At 42.7% G+C, this 17,660-nt stretch overlaps 1 protein-coding gene across 1 annotated transcript in view; it reads left to right on the top strand.

Annotated features, from left to right (window-relative positions):
• trim24 (tripartite motif containing 24) overlaps nucleotides 1–17,660 on the top strand; it is a gene marked incomplete at its 3' end in the record, with an annotated part of 71,619 nt that overhangs the window by 20,256 nt on the left and 33,703 nt on the right. Inside the window, exons 6-8 of the mRNA XM_084331094.1 lie at nucleotides 2,691–2,805; nucleotides 13,838–13,984; nucleotides 17,020–17,134. Of these exons, the coding sequence (XP_084187220.1) occupies nucleotides 2,691–2,805; nucleotides 13,838–13,984; nucleotides 17,020–17,134 (377 nt within the window). The remainder of the gene's footprint in view (nucleotides 1–2,690; nucleotides 2,806–13,837; nucleotides 13,985–17,019; nucleotides 17,135–17,660) is intronic.

Here is a 17,660-nt window from a genome sequence, read left to right as displayed (position 1 = left end):
TTACTCTGTTTGTATGAGTAACGTTAATGCTAGTAGAATAGACACAATGTGTCCTGTGCTGTGCTCTGTAGTAAAGCCAGCGGCCCGCCTCCCAACACGGACAGTGACTGACAAGGGGCACTGGGTCCGCCTCATTAAAACAAACGCGCAAATAGCAATTAATCGCGCCCGTCAAAATCATTGCATTCATTTTAATTATCGCGGCAATTAATCGATTTATTGCTTATCGCGGCAGGCCTACACTGGATAATAGATTGCTCGCCCTAACTCAATAAACAACGTTATTTGGACGTATATACTATTATACAACCTGGAAATGGATCGGGCATTTCTACATCCCATAATCGAAAACGGTCTACTCCACGCTGATTGTCCAACGGCGCGAGGAACATACGGTAAGATTCAGCGTTATATTCTAACGTGTTTAATATAAACTGCTATGATGAACATATGACCCACTCTGGATGAATCATCTAACGCTGCCCACGGAATTATAAACGATCCCCCGCCCATCCGGTCATCATCAGATCATTCTAGAAGTACGTCCAGTTGAAATTTTTCATCTCGCGCCGATCGCTACCAAACTGTATTTCATCATCAATATAATGCATTTAGGGCTATAAATAACGTTCTGAAGAAAGCTGCAGAAAACGATAAAAACATACTTATACTTTAGACCATATTTTAGTATGAATATGTGAATGAAAAAGTTTAACGTTGCTACACCCTGAACAATACATATAGGACATTGAATGGGCCATAATAATGGCAATGTAGCAATAGAATTTAAAAAGTTATAGCCCTGCAAAGAAGGGGAACTTCTCCATAGACAAATAGAGCTGGCGAGGGATGGTAAATTATGAATTTAACCCATGGTGATCAAAGTGTTAAATGATTTATGTAGTATGGGTGATATATTGATCAGAGCAGTTTGTATCGAAAATGATAAAGAAAAACGCTGAAACTCACCCCAGTCTCCTCGTGGGATTATGGGATGTTGATCGATGCGATCCATTTCCGGTTTGTATATTACTAATACACGTCCAAATCATGTTGATTATTGAGTTATGGCAAAGATCCATATCGACGGTGTCTGTATTGAGCCCCGGGACGATAAACGAGTGGCCGGAAGAAATTAGGGGACGGACCGAGCTCCAATGGGCACTTCCGGTTTGACAACTCGCCGATCGGCCACCAGGTGGTAGTATTGAAGCGTTGCCGAGTTGTGATGGCTCAGACAGCATCAGCCAAGACTCTGTGGGTGAAATATGAATACCATGACGAAAATATGAAATATTGATCTCAAACACGCCTTACGGCGTGATTGGCAGACAACGCATGGCGGAGAAACCCGCCTTAACACGTGATTGGCGGAGAATGGGTTAACAACAGAGTTGTGCTTTAACAACAGAGTTGTGCAGGGCAGCTGAGTGGCGCAGTGGGCAAGGCGCTTGCCACTAACGCAGGAGATGCTGGTATCGAGCCCAGCTCTCGGCGTTGCTACCGGCTTGGCCGGCCGTCATACTAACACAATTTGCAGTATTAGAGGGTGGGAAAGCCGGTGGGTCGGGATTGGACGTTGTGGACAGCGACTCCTACAAGTCGGTTGGGTCATGACTCCGGTGTGGCGGAAACAGGAAGTATCGGGGGCAGCGTGAGCCTCCCACGCGTTACTCCTCGCCACAGAGTTCGAGCTGCTGCGGTGAAAAGATGCGACAGGCTGCCTCCTCGTGTACCGGAGGGGACACGTGATGCAAAGCTTCTATCCTCACTACAGCCGACCAGTGGGAGGCATAGTCTAGCAACATTCAAGACAGGGGAGGGAAGAATTGTGCTTTAACATCAGGTATTCTGTATTAAAACATTTTTTTTGCTTTTTTCCCGGCCCTTTTTTGAGGGCACTCCATCCACCCTCCCTCTTCGGTGGACAACTTTATTATTTATTATACGTTTGAACTATTTACAGTACAAAATTAAATAAAAAGTGTAGTAAAAATAAGAAAAATATAAAAAAAAAAATATTTCATTGCCCTCTCGGAGGGGGGGGGGGGGGAACTCAGACTAGACACTGACAAACAAATTACAATGAAGGACAACAACGAATACACATGACAAGGGAAAGGGGGGGGGGCAGAGAGGGGAGTAAGTAAAGTAGCGGGTGAGGAGGGGGATTGAGAGAAGGGTGGGTTATGGAGTGGATGGCTCACAGGTCAATCTCCTATGATTAGGAGCCTAGATTATCCACAAGCAATTCCCAGATGTTATTAAATTGTGAGACTTCGATGTGATCCACGGTTGAGATTGTTTCCTGTGATATGTAATTTGAGAGAAGGCCCAACCATTGCCCAGTATTCAAATGTTTTCTTGTATTACAGTTTAAGAGGATAGTTTTCTTGGCAACAGCTAGAGAAACGAGTAGGGGTTTGGTGTTCTGGACTAATAAATTGATAGCAGTAGTATCCCCAAGTAGACAGAGGGAGGGGGAGAGAGGAATGCTGCAGCTCATGACCCGGGATAGTGTATTGATGACGGAATTCCAGTAGTCTTGAACAGGTGGGCAGAGCCAGGTGGCATGGAAATAGTTGTCTGGGTTGTTGAGGGTGCAATGGGAGCATACAGGTATTCTGTTTTAACAACAGAGTTGCTTTGCTCACACCACATTTATTTTTCCTCTTTCCCGTTTCCTCCAGACTCCAGCATGTTGATGAAAACCGCAAAACTGTTACCAACGAAATCAAAAAGTCCATCTGCAACTTGATCATGGAGATCAACAGGAAGGGCAAGATCCTAGTCAACCAGCTTGAGGTACGACGAGCCAACATTCTACACACTGCCATTCCTATATGTACATATGAGCAGCCCCTGACTTTACATACAAACAATTCTAGCTTTATAGGAGAAAGTGGTGCATGTTCACACTCAAAAGGGAACACTACCCAAATTAAGAATTCCAATAGGTTATTTCCATGGCTCAGTCAATATTTGTGAACATGAGCTACTCTCTCAAAGCCAGAAACCAAAGAAATAAGTCTCAAACTTGTGATGTCATCAGGTATGAAATTTGGAATTGCTCCTTGGACGGTGATCGGGAGACTGATTTTGTGGACAAAATGCTTGCTTGTGTTTTATATACCTACCTGGGCTTTATTCTACAGTCAAATGGGGGTCCTCCTTTAACACTTTGAATGCCCATCACGAGAATTCACGTTTTTTTTAAAAATTATTATTAGCGATCTGAATTCATATTTCATCAACCGAGTCTACCGTTGGTAACCCTGCCCCGCCAGGCGCTCAGATGTGAAAAAAGCCCCCCCCCCCCCCCCCCCCCCCCCCCAGGATGAGGAAAAAAAACCTCCGGAATCCACATTTTACTTCTCACGCATGTAACCGGAGCCGATCAGATTCATTCTGGACCCTCAGCACAGCGTGTAATGTGTTTTACAGTATACACGTTGGATCAATAAAAGGATTGATTTTTGGAATGGCGATCAGGAATTGGAATAATCCATTTGGATACCATCTGATCTCAGGTAAGGAATCTATTTTACCAGTCTTAGGATAATCAGACCTATAAGAGATATAAGATAATCAGAGATATAAGCTTTTCCCCTATATGTTGATATGTCTGTTTGACTGTAAGAGCGATCAGGAACTGAGAGAATCGATTTTGAGCGCGCGGCACCAGCGTGCACACGTACAGATCTACTATCGATAATCTAGCGTTTATTTGAAAACGATTCATAAATAGGCCGAAAAATTACAACGTTCTAGAATATTACAGTACATGGCGATTATCATGGAATCTTTTTTCCCCCCGTGAAAACGAGGGCTTTTCAAAATGCTATAAAACGGAAATGAACCGATAAAAAAACAATCTGCTTCGACAATGTTGACTGGAAATGAGTCATTGATAAAGCGACGGGCAGATTAGACACATAGCCATAATTTAAAACATAGATTAGGCGATATTAATGCTAACATTGAAGTGGATGGTGGGTATTCAAGCACTAAATGTGCGCCCCCTGCTGGGCACTGAAAGTGTTAACCCCCTGGAGTCTAATGGGGCACCAGTGTACCATCAACATTAAATGATTGGCACAATATTTGAGTTTCTACTGCTTTTATGTTTATTTGTACAATAATTCAAATGGGGGTACTATGTTTACAATTCCTACACAGTTCACCCGAAATGGATGTAAACACCTTCAAGTTAAAGCTGATCTTTATTTTTAAAGTCTGCACTTTAACCTCATAGCCATTGTTCCATTTTAAATCCAGAGCCAAATGAATACAAAATGTTTCACTGGACTGGATTTAGGGATTTACCGTATGTGTAAGATTATGGGAGTAATAAATCTGCTTTATTTTTTGGATGGAGAGCATTCCAATATCCTGGATACTAGCTATATCTCGGTTAAAGCTGCCATGTGTAGATTTCAGAAGAAGTAAATGACCAATAAGTAGTTAGAAATGCTTGGATATTGTTTATAATTTTGACCCAAATCCAAACCAGAAGAATGCTCTCGTTAAAGTGCAGACCTTGCCGTTACTTTTACATGCAACATTTTACTGGGTAGATTGCAGAAACTAGAGTTGCTGGTATTGCCATATGGTGGTGTTATAGGAAAGGTCATAGGGTCACCAAAATCTGGTTTCTCCCTCAAGATTTTGTGACTATACAACTAATAGGTCAGAAGATGCGCTTACCGGTAGTTATGGGTCCAGCAGTACTAAGCAGCTTAGTCTTGTTTATTATGCTGGGTCCATCTGTACTAAGCAGATTAGTCTGGTTTATTTAGGGCCCTATGAAATCCGCTTTATCTTTTCGGATTAGAATTTTCCTGTTTTTGGATTTAATATATTATCCTGTGGATTTAACAAAAGAAAACAATACAAAATTATGTTTTTAACTAACTTTCATTCAGAGCCAGCTATTAGTCTTGGCCTTGTAGCTAACGTGCCAGGTTTCCATTACATATTTTCACTGTGCGTCACTATGCTTGGAGAGATATATCTATATTATAGCTATGGGGACAATACTATGGTCATTTGACAGTGACTTTCTTCCGTCCAAGATGCAAAAAAGAGAAAAAAATTTCATGCATACGTTTGCGCGTTATCCCGTGGTGAATATAAGTATAATTTCAGAGTGATCCGGGATAATTCCTGGGAAGCAAGTAATAGGGCGCAACGTGAATACTACTATAAGCGGTCTTGCCTGGACACGTTACTATTTCCAAATCAAATGTATATAATAGGTATTATGTTTCAACATGAATGCATAAGGGGGGGGGTTATGCTTTGATGGCCAGTAACGGCATTCGTGTTGAACACTACAGAAGCCGATCAGCTGGATGGATGTGAAAACATTGTTGGATCAAGCTGAAATATGGCAACACCGAGGTCAATGGATGAATAATTAATAAAAAGAGCAAATAAAAGAAAAAAAACGACCAAACCCAGAGATATCTCGGGTCTGGCGTCCAACGCATGGCGAGTTAACCTGAGATATCTCTGGTCTGGCAATTAAAGAGTTAATAATGGTACATCTGCAGTGCCAGTGCAGTTCAATGTTCAGTGCCAGTTCAGTTATGATTTTTTTTATTCAGTTCAATGCAGTTCAACTGCCAGTGCAGTGCAATAACTAAATAAAAATTAAATAGTTAAATAATACAAAATAATAATTTGTTTAAAAGAAATCAACGAAAACTGTAACATGTAATTTATTTCAAAGAGACGTCTTTTAAAGGTTCATGCTTCTCCCCATCGCTGGCTCACATCACCATTGTGATACGTGATGGTTAGGCACTTTGTGTTTTCCTCAGTGAGGGGTTCTCTTTTGTAGGGATGCACCGAAATTTCGGCCACCGAAAGTTTTCGGCCAAAAATGGCCTTTCGGCTTTCGACCGAAAGAGTTTTTTCACCGAAAGTATATCACCGAAACAACCTGTAACCTAACGCGTGTTGTTGTGATGATGTCATCAAAACGCGGATTCAGTCATTACTAGGGATGCGCCGAAATTTCGGCACCGAAAGTTTTCGGCCGAAAATGGCAAAAAATGGCCTTTCGGCTTTTGGCCGAAAGAGTTTTTTCACCGAAAATATATCACCGAAACAGTAACAACCTTGCGTGTTGTTGTGATGATGTTGCCCTGTCGGGAGTCGCGCTGCCCCTATGTAAACTCTGCGCGCAACGCGTCCAACAAATGCGTCTTCAACATGCTTCCATATCCTCATTCACTATTATGCCCGTCGCGGTAGGAGTGATCTATGCATATCATTCGCGTGTTGTTGTGATGATGTCGCGCTGTCGGGAGTCGCGCTGCCCCTATGTAAACTCTGCGCGCAACGCGTCCAACAAATGCGTCTTCAACATGCTTCCATATCCTCATTCACTATTATGCCCGTCGCGGTAGGAGTGATCTATGCATATCATTCGCGTGTTGTTGTGATGATGTGGCGCTGTCGGGAGTCGCGCTGCCCCTATGTAAACTCTGCGCGCAACGCGTCCAACAAATGCGTCTTCAACATGCCTTTACATCCCCATTCACCATATGCCCGTCGCGGTTAATCACAGAGTGATCTAATATGCATATTATTCACATTTTGACGCTGTCTACTGTGCCGAGTCAAGCGAGCACATTCAGCTGGGGACTAGAAATGTGCGCTCAGTAGAGGACAGATGTCCGCTGCGGCAGCCAGAGAAAAGATGGAATTAATGTACTGTATGCATTCAGAAGTGCTGAATAAATGTTTTATGGACCCATAATAGTGATTATTTATTATTTAAGTTAAGTTTTGCCATAATCATATATTTTTCCATAATCATAAATGTTCCACAACATTGGTAAAAAAAAATCTATTCTATGAATCATTTTCGGCCTTTCGGCTTTCGGTTTTCGGCCAACTGTTTTCTATTTTCGGTATCGGTTTCGGCCAAGAATTTCCCATTCGGTGCATCCCTAGTCATTACATGCGCGCTGTGAGCTCTTCAGTCCTGCGTGATACTCCTCTTGGGACTCGGGAGTCGCGCTGTTTCTATGTAAACTCCGCGCGCAACGAGTCCAATAAATGCGTCTTTAACATGCTTTATCCTTATTTACTATATGCCCGTCGCGGTTAATCACTGAGTGATCTAATATGCATATTATTCAGAGCGAGAGGGGGAGGGATTGTGTTTCTCACATTGACGCTGTCTGTCGCGCGTCTACTGTGCCAAAGTCAAGAGAGCGCGTTCATCTGGGGACTAGAAAGGTGCGCTCAGTAGAGCACAGATGTCCGCCTCTCTCTCTCTCTCTCTCTTTCTCTCTCTCTCTCTCTCTCTCTCTCTCTCTCTCTCTCTCTCTCTCTCTCTCTCTCTCTCTCTTCTCTTTTCTCTCTTTCTCTCTCTCTTTCTCTCTCTCTCTCTTTCTCTCTCTCTTTCTTTCTCTCTCTCTTTATTTCTCTTTCTCTCTCTCTCTCTCTCTCTCTCTCTCTCTCTCTCTCTCTCTCTCTCTCTCTCTCTCTCTCTCTCTCTCTCTCTCCATCTCTCTTTGATTGATTGATTGAAAACTTTATTAACAGATTGCAGAATCGGTACAGTACAGCTCAATACACACAATTGTTAACACTTTGACTGCCTAAAAACGCTTTACAGCGTCATTGCTGGCCATGCTAAAGTTGCCGGGGGACGCTGTACAGCGTCCTTATATCAATATTTCAAAAATCTGGAATCGGATTCATATTCCCCCTCCGCTGGCCTGATATCCACCAGCAGGACCCACTGAGCTCTCTGGCGGTTCAGGAGCGCCATCTGGTGGCCGATCGGCGCAACCGCTTAACAGGAAGCGCAGTAGAGGTTTTGCTGGTCGGCCCTATTACTTCCGGCCACTCGGTATAGGTTCCGGCACTCTAGCTCGTCACTCTACATAGCGATCGATTGCCAATAACTCGATAAACAACATGATTTGGACGTATATACCATTATACAAGCTGGAGATGGACCGGGTAATAATATATCCCATAATGATAAAATTTCTACTCGACGATGATCGCCCAACGGCGCGCGGAGACTGGGGTGAGTTTCAGCGTGTAACGTTACCATCTTCGATACTAACTGCTTTTATCAACATTTGACCCACATTAGATGATTGGTATAACGCTGCCCACGGAATTATAAACGCCCCCTCGCCCATCCGGTCAACATCAGATGACGTGTAGTAACTTCTAGAAGTACGTCTAGTTGGAATTTTTTATATCGCGCTGATTGCCATCAAACTGTATTTCATCATCAATATAATGCATTTGGGGCTATATATCACGTTCTGGAGAAAGCTGCAGAAAGAGATGAAAACATACTTATACATTAGACCATACTTTACTATGAATATGTGAATGAAAAAGTTTAACGTTGCTACACAATGAACAATACATATAGGACTTTGAATGGGCCCTAATAATGGCAATGTAGCAATAGAATTTAAAAAGTTATAGCCCTGCAAAGAAGGGGACTTTCTCCATAGACAAATAGCGCTGGCAATCTATGGTATATCATTCATTTAACCCAAGGCAACCAAAGTGTTAAGGGGATGCAGACCAGAGAAAGACTTTCGTCTTGTTTACATCAGGGTCCCCCATTTTCAATTAATCAGGACATATATGACATACATGACATACAGATAGACAGTACTGCTACATCTATACATTTATGACATACCAGATTTGCAAATACAGTACAAGACCCATAATAGTGATTATTTAAGTTAAGTTTTGCCATAATTATATATTTTTCCATAATCAGGTAGCTGAACAACATTGGTAAAAAAAAATCTATTCTATGAATCATTTTCGGCCTTTCTGCATTCGGTTTTCGGCCAACTGTTTCCTATTTTCGGTATCGGTTTCGGCCAAGAATTTCCCATTCGGTGCATCCCTACTCTTTTGTCGGTCAGCAGCGTTTTGAACTTGCTAAAGCTTTTCTCTGTATAATATTTGTTTAAGTTTAAATATCAACATTATCTCTGGCCATCCTCAGGCTGCGGTTACACTAGGGCCATTTCATTTAGTTTCATTTCGCTTTTCAGAACGCTGCGTATTGGCAGGCAAGTAAGAGTTAAGTTAGACATTGTTTTGTCTCGTCTACTATATACATGTAGTACAATGCCAAAGCAGTAGGTGGCGATGTAGTTCATACATGAAGGCCATTTTCAACCAATCAGAAAGGTTGAACGAGACACTCCACATCCTGCTCAATCTCAAAAGCCACCATCTTTATACCTCGCATGAGCCATTTAGCCACATAGCATTTATTTTTCAGCAAGAAATAAAGTGCAATAAACAAAAACGGATACATTCACTGTGTTCTGCCTTATTTCTTGATGATTTGTTGATGAAACAAAACTAACATCAACACAATTGACCACCAAGAGCGGAGTTTAGTCTCACAAAAATATCGCAGATTTTGTTAGCTTACGTGCTAACGTGATTGGGATATGCCAGTATAACAGTATAGCATTGTGGCTAGCAGCGAAGTAACGTTAATGCTAGCAGAATGAATGAATGTAAACTACATTTACATTTAGTCATTTAGCTGACGCTTTTATCCAAAGCGACTTACAAGATCTGTACGACAAGACAGCAAGAAGGGTACAACTCTATCAGCTGAGTAACAATGTTTATCAAAGTGTTGCGTGTTACAGTGTAGGTTAGTTTATTTGGACAAGTGCATGACAGTAAGGTTAGTCAGGGTTAGATATATATATATATATATATATTTTTTTATTATCATCTCAGATAATGGTTGAAGAAGTGAGTCTTTAGTCGACGGCGAAAGATTGGACGGGATTCGGCTGTCCTAACTGGGATGGGTAGTTCATTCCACCATTGTGGGGCAAGGACTGAGAATAGGCGGCTTCTCTTTGATGACCCTCCGGGAGCTTGGATAGGAGTAGGTCTGAGGCGGCCAGAAGATGCAGAGCGTAGGGGTCTTGAGGGTGTGTAGTTAGAGACCATTGACCGGAGGTAGGCGGGAGCGGATCCCTTTGCCGCACGGTATGCTAGGTCGAGGGCCTTGAAGCGGATACGTGCAGCAATGGGGAGCCAGTGCAGGTCCCTAAGAAGTGGGGTGACATGGGCCGACTTCGGTAGGTTTGAGATCAGGCGGGCCGCTGCGTTTTATGACTAAATGTAAATGTAAACTAGGGGTGGGACGGTTCACAAAATGGACGGTTCGGTTCGTATCACGGTTTTGGGGTCACTGTTTTCGGTTCGATATACGTTAATTTTTATTAAAAAGAAATGTAACACTCAAAAATCTAAACATGCTTCATTTATAAAAAAAAAAGTTAAAAAAAAGGGTTACAGTGTTTACAGCCTTAAATAATGTTTGGCACACAAAGACCGAACTGACTGAAAAATATAGGCTACATTTGTGCAAACAAACAATATGCTCAGCCAGCACTAGACTTTCCTTTCTTTAATATAAACACAAAAAAACAATGTCAACCATGTTTAAATTCCCTGATTGTCAGTTCTTAATGTTTTCTGCTTGAAATTAAAGTGCAGTATTTGAAATACAATGAAAGGAATATGGCTGGATTTCTTATCAAAGGGAAAAGTGTCACTGTTATTTAAAATAAATAAATAAACAAATTAGAAGGCCATCAATATAAATGGCAGCATACATCAAACTAACACACACACACTGTACTGTTTAAAAACAACACTGCTCTGTTCATTCTATTTTTAAAATACGTACATTATCTGTCTACATTTATTTAGACTAACATTATTTAAATATTGAGTGCAACTGTGGTGGATTACGTAATTCGGTGAGTTGGAACTATCTATGGGTTGGCGGGTCCCCACGGACATTTTAGTGTCACGGACCTTCACCTCCGGTAACGTTAGGAGGAGTTCATAACATCAACAAGCAGCACGAAAGCGGCAATAGTCCCGGTTGGAGTTAGTAAAACACAGTTGTATGTTAGCCTTCTTGGATGTTGAATAAACGCCTATCATTGTCTTTAAACACCCCGCCTCTCAGACTCCCATTTCCTCCTCTGCTAGCTAGTAGCTACGGTAACATTTCGTTGACTGTATTAGCTGGCGGGCTACCATAGTTAAAACATGCATTGTGTTGTACAAACTGCTAACGCTATGGCAAGATGTGTGTAGGCATATGTAATGTTAATGGCTATGTTTTTAAAGTCGTAATGAAAATTGATTTATATTGTGCTTGCCATTTTTACACAAACTGACTAGCACCTGGCTGCAGTGCTGCTGCTGCTGCTGCTGCCTGCAGCCAGTGCTCACCTCTCCCGGCTCCGCCAAATGAATTTTTTTATTTGCGCGTCATCTGAACCGTACGATACACAGACGCCCCGAACCGTGGGGGTCGTACCGTACGGTACACGGTTCGAATGTGTATCGTCCCACCCCTAATGTAAACGTTATTTAACAGATTGCAGAATGGGTACAATACAATATGGCTCAATACAAACAATTGTTAAGAGAATGCAGACTGTGGTAGCTTGTTATATTAATCAGCGTCCCCAGAGCGATAGTTCAACTTGACTAACAGGGTCTGAAAGTAACGTTAGCTAGGTAGCTAACGTTAGCTCACGAGTGACGCTAGCCAGCCAGCCAGCACCTGCGAAAACGAATGCCAAACTGATGATATCAGGAGCTATCAGTAGCTAGATAACATTAGACAACGCCTCATGTATTAAACAAAAGTGAATAGATGACTGGGCCATTTTGTTTAATGCTTGTTATGTTGAAAGAGGAGCTCTGAGGTGCTCATGCAGTTGACTCTTGCGTGGTAAGGGTTTGTTGACATGACATGGGTCTGGGAGGGGGAGAATTTGGTGTCGGTCTCTACTGCGCATGGGCATTGGGCAGAACAGCTCTGTATCCGGCTTGCGCAAATTACATGGCACCATTTTCGGCGAGTTTCCAAAACGAAAACACCTTTTCAGCGTTCCCGCTAGGGAAATATGTTTTCCTGCCAAAACTGCGTTTCTTTTTAATTTGGGACATGCAAACGTAATCATTCAGCAACAAAACGTTGCTGTTTTAGCCCAGTGTAACCATGGCCTCAGTAAATACTATCAAACTCCTCTGACCGCATCTAGACGTTCGTGTACGCACACACACATGCACGCACACGCATGCACGCACACACGCACATGCACGCACACGAACGCACGCACACACTCAGAATATCTCAATTCCGTGAAATCCTCCACGATTGCGGATTCCATAGGACCCTAGGTTTATTATGCTGGGTCCAGCTGTACTAAGCAGCCTAATCTGGTTTATTATGCTGGGTCCAGCTGTACTAAGCAGCCTAATCTGGTTTATTATGCTGGGTCCAGCTGTACTAAGCAGCCTAATCTGGGTTTTTACTGATTTGACTTTACCAATTCATGCTAGCAGCACTGAATCTTAGCAGCATTGCAGAACAGCAGAACATAGTTATTTCAAAGGACACATTGGACAAAACAAAATATATGGTAAAAATAGGTATATATATATATATATATATATATATATATATATATATATATATATATATATATAAACGATACCGGTTTTATAATTTTTATATATATATTTTTTTTTATAAAATATATATATTATATAATTATACTTGTAGTTGTATTATCTGCGAGACATCGCCACCACGCAACAAGTCAAAATGCTCGCTATCTGCAAACAGCTCCACTGTCTGTGTGTATACTCTGCTTTGGTCAAATCACATTCAGCATTGCCATCTTTGCAGTGTTGTTATGAAGCATGATAGCTAATTAGCCAATGTTCAGCTGCAAAAACGAATAATGTAATTTAATGTCAATTATGTTATAAGACATTGATATCAGGAGCTATCTGTAGCTACTGCTAGCCGGCTAGATGACGTTAGACAATGCATCATGTATTAAAATAAAGTGAACTATTTAGTTTACTGGGTCATTTCGCTAAAACAGTGAGCTAACGTGAGCTAACGTTAGCTACCCAGCTAACGGAGGTCTCATGCTGGCCGATCGATCGGCACGGGGCATCAGTAGCTAGCCAGTTAGACAATGCATCATTGATTAAACTAAAGTGAATAGTTGACTGTGTAGTTTTGTTTAAACAGTAAAGGTAGCTAGGTAGCTAACGTTAGCTCACGTAGGTCTCACGGCGGCGTGATTTTTTCCCCCATAGCCTATGTTTGCGAAGACGCTCTCTGATTGGTTAGCCTCGTACAGCGAAGACCCTCTCTGATTGGTTTAGCCCCGAAAGGTCTCTTACGCCTTGTACATATATATTCTCTGCTTCAAAGTGGTTATGCTTTGGCCCTCTTTCGAAGTGGGTTATGCTTAAAGTTAGGGTTAGGGTTAAGGTTAGCGTTAGGGAACAACATATCAATTGTTGAATATGTGGAAGAGACCCTTCGGCGCTAAACCAATCAGAGAGGGTCTTCGCTATACACGGCTAGCCAATCAGAGAGCGTCTTCGCAAACATAGGCTACGGAAAGAAATCCCACCTCACGGAGGACTATTGCCGGAGCCTCTGTTGACATGAGTCTGGGAGGGGGAGGAGGAGGGGCAGTGCGCTGCAGCAGCAGCAGCAGCAGCTGTGTGCCTGAGAGAGAAGTCGGCGAGTGAGATCTCCGCTGAGAATTGGATCATGTTTTTCGATCGGTTTTCACGATCTGCGAAAATAAAAGCATTATCGGAATTCACAGATCTCGTATTTATACTGAATATCGGCCGATACTGATCGCTGACCGATCGATCGGGGCATCCCTAATAAAAACATAAACCCTAGAAACAAGTACTTAAAGGTTTGTTTATGTGTCCTTCCTTTTCCCAGGCGCTGACCAAGGACCACGAGACGGGTTTGAAGAAGCAGCAGGAGGATGTGGGCTCTCTGACCCGACACCTGGACCACGTTATCAGCTTCACCAAGTGGGCCACAGCCAGCCACAGCGGCACGGCCCTCCTCTACTGCAAGAGACTGGTCAGTACACGCTTTCTGTGGTCCTGGAAAACTGAGGAACGTCATGGAAAACTGTTTCACCCAGTCAAATGATACAAGTCAAGCTTGGCTGCTAATGGATCTAGTTATGTTTATCTATTCTAGATGAAGTTAGAAGTGCCAAGTGATTGTTTTAGCCTGGGATGTTAAAAATCAATGATTCAACGATACAACTTATCGAGTCAGTGAAAATTGCACTGTATGGCATGGAATAATCATGGAATTTGATCAGCAAAACTGTGTAGGAGGAGCCCTGTACATACCCCAGTGTCTACTTGTCTATCTACTGATTCCGATTCAGATCTGGTATTTCATATACAAGTACAGAAGAGTGAACTTCTTACAACCTTACAGCAGCAATCAAAATTGTTTAACAAATTCCCAAAATTGAACAGTTTACCATAGTCGAATGGGCAAAGTAACCCAAAAATCTATGCACATATTGAATCGAGAGTCAATTATGTGTCCCCATTAATCGGAATCGTATGGTGAGATCGCTGCAGCTCTAATAAGCACCCTCAGGCAGAGAGGGTTATGAGTATCAAGCCACAGGTTTGGTGTCTGATCCAGACCCTTGTCATCCAGCAAAGCAGTGTCCGATGATCACAATCGACTTATTGTCAGCTGTTGCAGCATAGAAGAGTGTGAATCTTTGTTCCTAGCTCCTCTGCCTCGCAGCAACATCAACATGAAGTCATGCAAAAAAGAAGCAATCAAATAGTGTAAAGATTTAAAAGTTTGCAGCATAGCAATTACTTCCCCCCCTTTTTAAATATTCAATAATAATCACAGTGTGGGTGCAAAGTGGTAGCAGAATTAGTGATAAAGTAGCTCTGGTGGGTGTAGTTTGTACAAAACAATAGTGTTTGCGAATCAGTAGCAGAGAAAGTGATGAAATATCACCAGTCACAGGCCGCTAGTCAGCTGCTAGTGTTGTCTGTTCATGAGTCTGACTGCCTGAGAGGAAAAAAATGTCCTGTGGTCTGCTGGTTTGGGCCTTGAGGCTGCACTAATACCGTTTGCCGGACGGCAGCAGCTGAAACGGTTTGTGGTTGTGGGGCAGGGTTGGGTACCGTTCACATTTGAACCGAAGACCGGTACCAGTTTCTGGCATTCGGTATCGGTACCCAACGGTACCTTTTTTTTGGAACCTAACTCTCTCTTAACACATTGGGTGCCGTTCACGTAGAACTACGTTTCTGTCGCCCGATGGTTGAATGCCAGAAATGTAGAACTACGTTTTTCTCACGGTATTTCTTTTAATCGCTATTGCCATCATAATTCAGCGGGGCACCTTGTGCATACTGTTCTGAATGTGTGTGAGCTGGCAGATGGTCTTATACCGCCCTCTAACGCATTCGGCCGCTATTGCACTCCATTAGAAACGGTGTCCTAAACACTCCGGCAAAACACGCGCTTGTAGGGATGGCTTGGACAACTGACCCCGCCCGCCCGTTCATGTGCAATGCCCAATAACGTCGGAGACAGGATCACTGTGGATAACTGGAATGGCGATCAGATAATTGCATTATTTCTTTTGCATTACATCAGAGACCAGGTAAGGACTCTATATTATCCAATCTTGCGTTGATCTTGTGTGTGGCTGTTTACCGTTGAGTGCAGGAGGGGAGGGGGGGAGCGCCGCGCTCCAGGGCACATTTCATGTATGCACGATTTCAGGAAGATTTGATACCCGGCGAAAAATGACAACGTGTTTATTGAATTACACAAAAACGCTGTTTCGCGTCTTTTTCCTGGAATTACTCAGAAGCACCCAAACTATATTCATATTCAAAACGGTATAAAACGGAAATGTACGAATGAAAAAATTCAGTTTTTTGCACGTTGACTGGAAGCAACTCACTGACAATTGACAGCGTTATTAGACCCATAGCTATAATATAAAATATAGGTTTAGCTCTACAAACAAGGTACACGTTTACATGGGGTTAATGGACGGCAAGGCCAGCACTGCACTCAATGTGTTAATAATAAAATGTTTTATTTAAATTGTAAAAAATAAGTAAACATTTCTCAATTTCAATATTGTTATTTATTCAGAACATTTAGTCATTTATTGTTATAGCACACCACACAAACTAAATCGCATGATCATGTATTATGTTTTTAAATGTATTATAAGAAGAAGTCTTTCTTTGTCATGCAGATTTAACACACATATGCCATGGGCGACCCACAGGAACACACACACTCACACATGCACTGAGTTGCTGAGGAAATGAAACGTCCCATTCCATAGTCCTTCCCCCCTCAAGGGCAGCCGGGAGCAGACGAGGGCTGCAGCCCGGGGACCAATCCAAGTGCTCCTGTCCGTCTTCGTCAGGGCCGATCTGTTGTGCATGTTTTTCCATTGGGTTTATCTTATCGGGAGGGGAAACCCTTGCGAGCACGGGGAGAACATGCAAACTGCACACAGAAAGGCCCGGGAGATACCCCACCTGGGTAACTGGCAACATGGCAACCTGGTCCCCAAGCGGGAATTGAACCCAGGACCTTCTAGCTGTGAGGCGACAGTGTTGACCACTACACCACCGTGCCGCCCACTATGTTTTAAATGATAATATCTTCGTTATCTGGCCATCCTCTGTAAATACGAACTCCTCTGACCTCGATTGGTCCTTCCAAAGACCCACGAGATGGGACTGTAATATATATATTTGTGGTAAAAGCTCCCTCTTGTCTTAGCATATTACACTCTTATACTAAACATGTAAAGGTACCGAAATTTAATACCGATTGATCTTGTGCGAATCGCTAGTAGTGCCTATGTATGTAAATCGGTCGGTACCCAACCCTAGTTGGGGAGGCTGGGGTCCTTAATAATCCTCCCGGCTTCTCACCGTCTGTTGTGTATAATATATCTTGTATGAAGGGAAGCTCACAACCACAGTGGTACTGCTGCTTTTGGATGAAAATCTCCTGTCTAAAATAAAAAAACAACAACAAAAAAAAGCGTATCCTTACTCTGTGTGTGTCTGTGTTCTTGTCCCTCTCAGATCCTCTTCCAGATCCACTACCTGATGAGGGCCAACTGCAGCGCCTCCATCGTCCCTCAGAGTTCTGTTCGCTTCCAGTGTCGCTCCGGCTTCTGGGCCACAAACGTGGATCTGGGTAAGACTGAGGCGGTTCTATTCCACACATGGGCATTTCACCAGAGAGGTCGGAGGTCATCTGGGGTCCTGAGGGGTGTCTGGAGAACTGATCAAGTGGATGCCTCGGCCCGTTTTCTCTTACTTTTTTAAATGCCTATTCATGTTTTGTGTCCCTGGTTTAAAAAGAAAAGGTCAAGCAATATACAGTCACTAATGGCAAGCACTTCTCTTTGAATAAATACTTCTCTTATTGCAAGAACACCTTTGTCAACATTATTGTAACGGCCTCTGCCTGGGTCCGCTTCCAATGGTAGTCGGGGAGTGATTCCATACGCGCTCCATCCAAATAATCGTCTCCACACCTTGAGTTCCGTTATCGGATACCAACGTGATATCCGATTTATTTAGAAAAGGTATGGGTTACATGGGAGAGGTGATCAAAGCGACCCTATTTCCTATAATGGTTCAGAGACTATCTAAAATGTTCTAAACAATCCGAAGCGTCCTAAAGCGGTCAGAAAATTATATGCTTTCCCCGTCGCTAC

The sequence above is a fragment of the Notolepis coatsorum genome (assembly GCF_963971535.1).
Source record: "Notolepis coatsorum genome assembly, chromosome: 15".
Taxonomy (NCBI): Eukaryota; Metazoa; Chordata; class Actinopteri; order Aulopiformes; family Paralepididae; genus Notolepis; species Notolepis coatsorum.
This window is presented reverse-complemented; position numbering and strand designations above follow the sequence as displayed.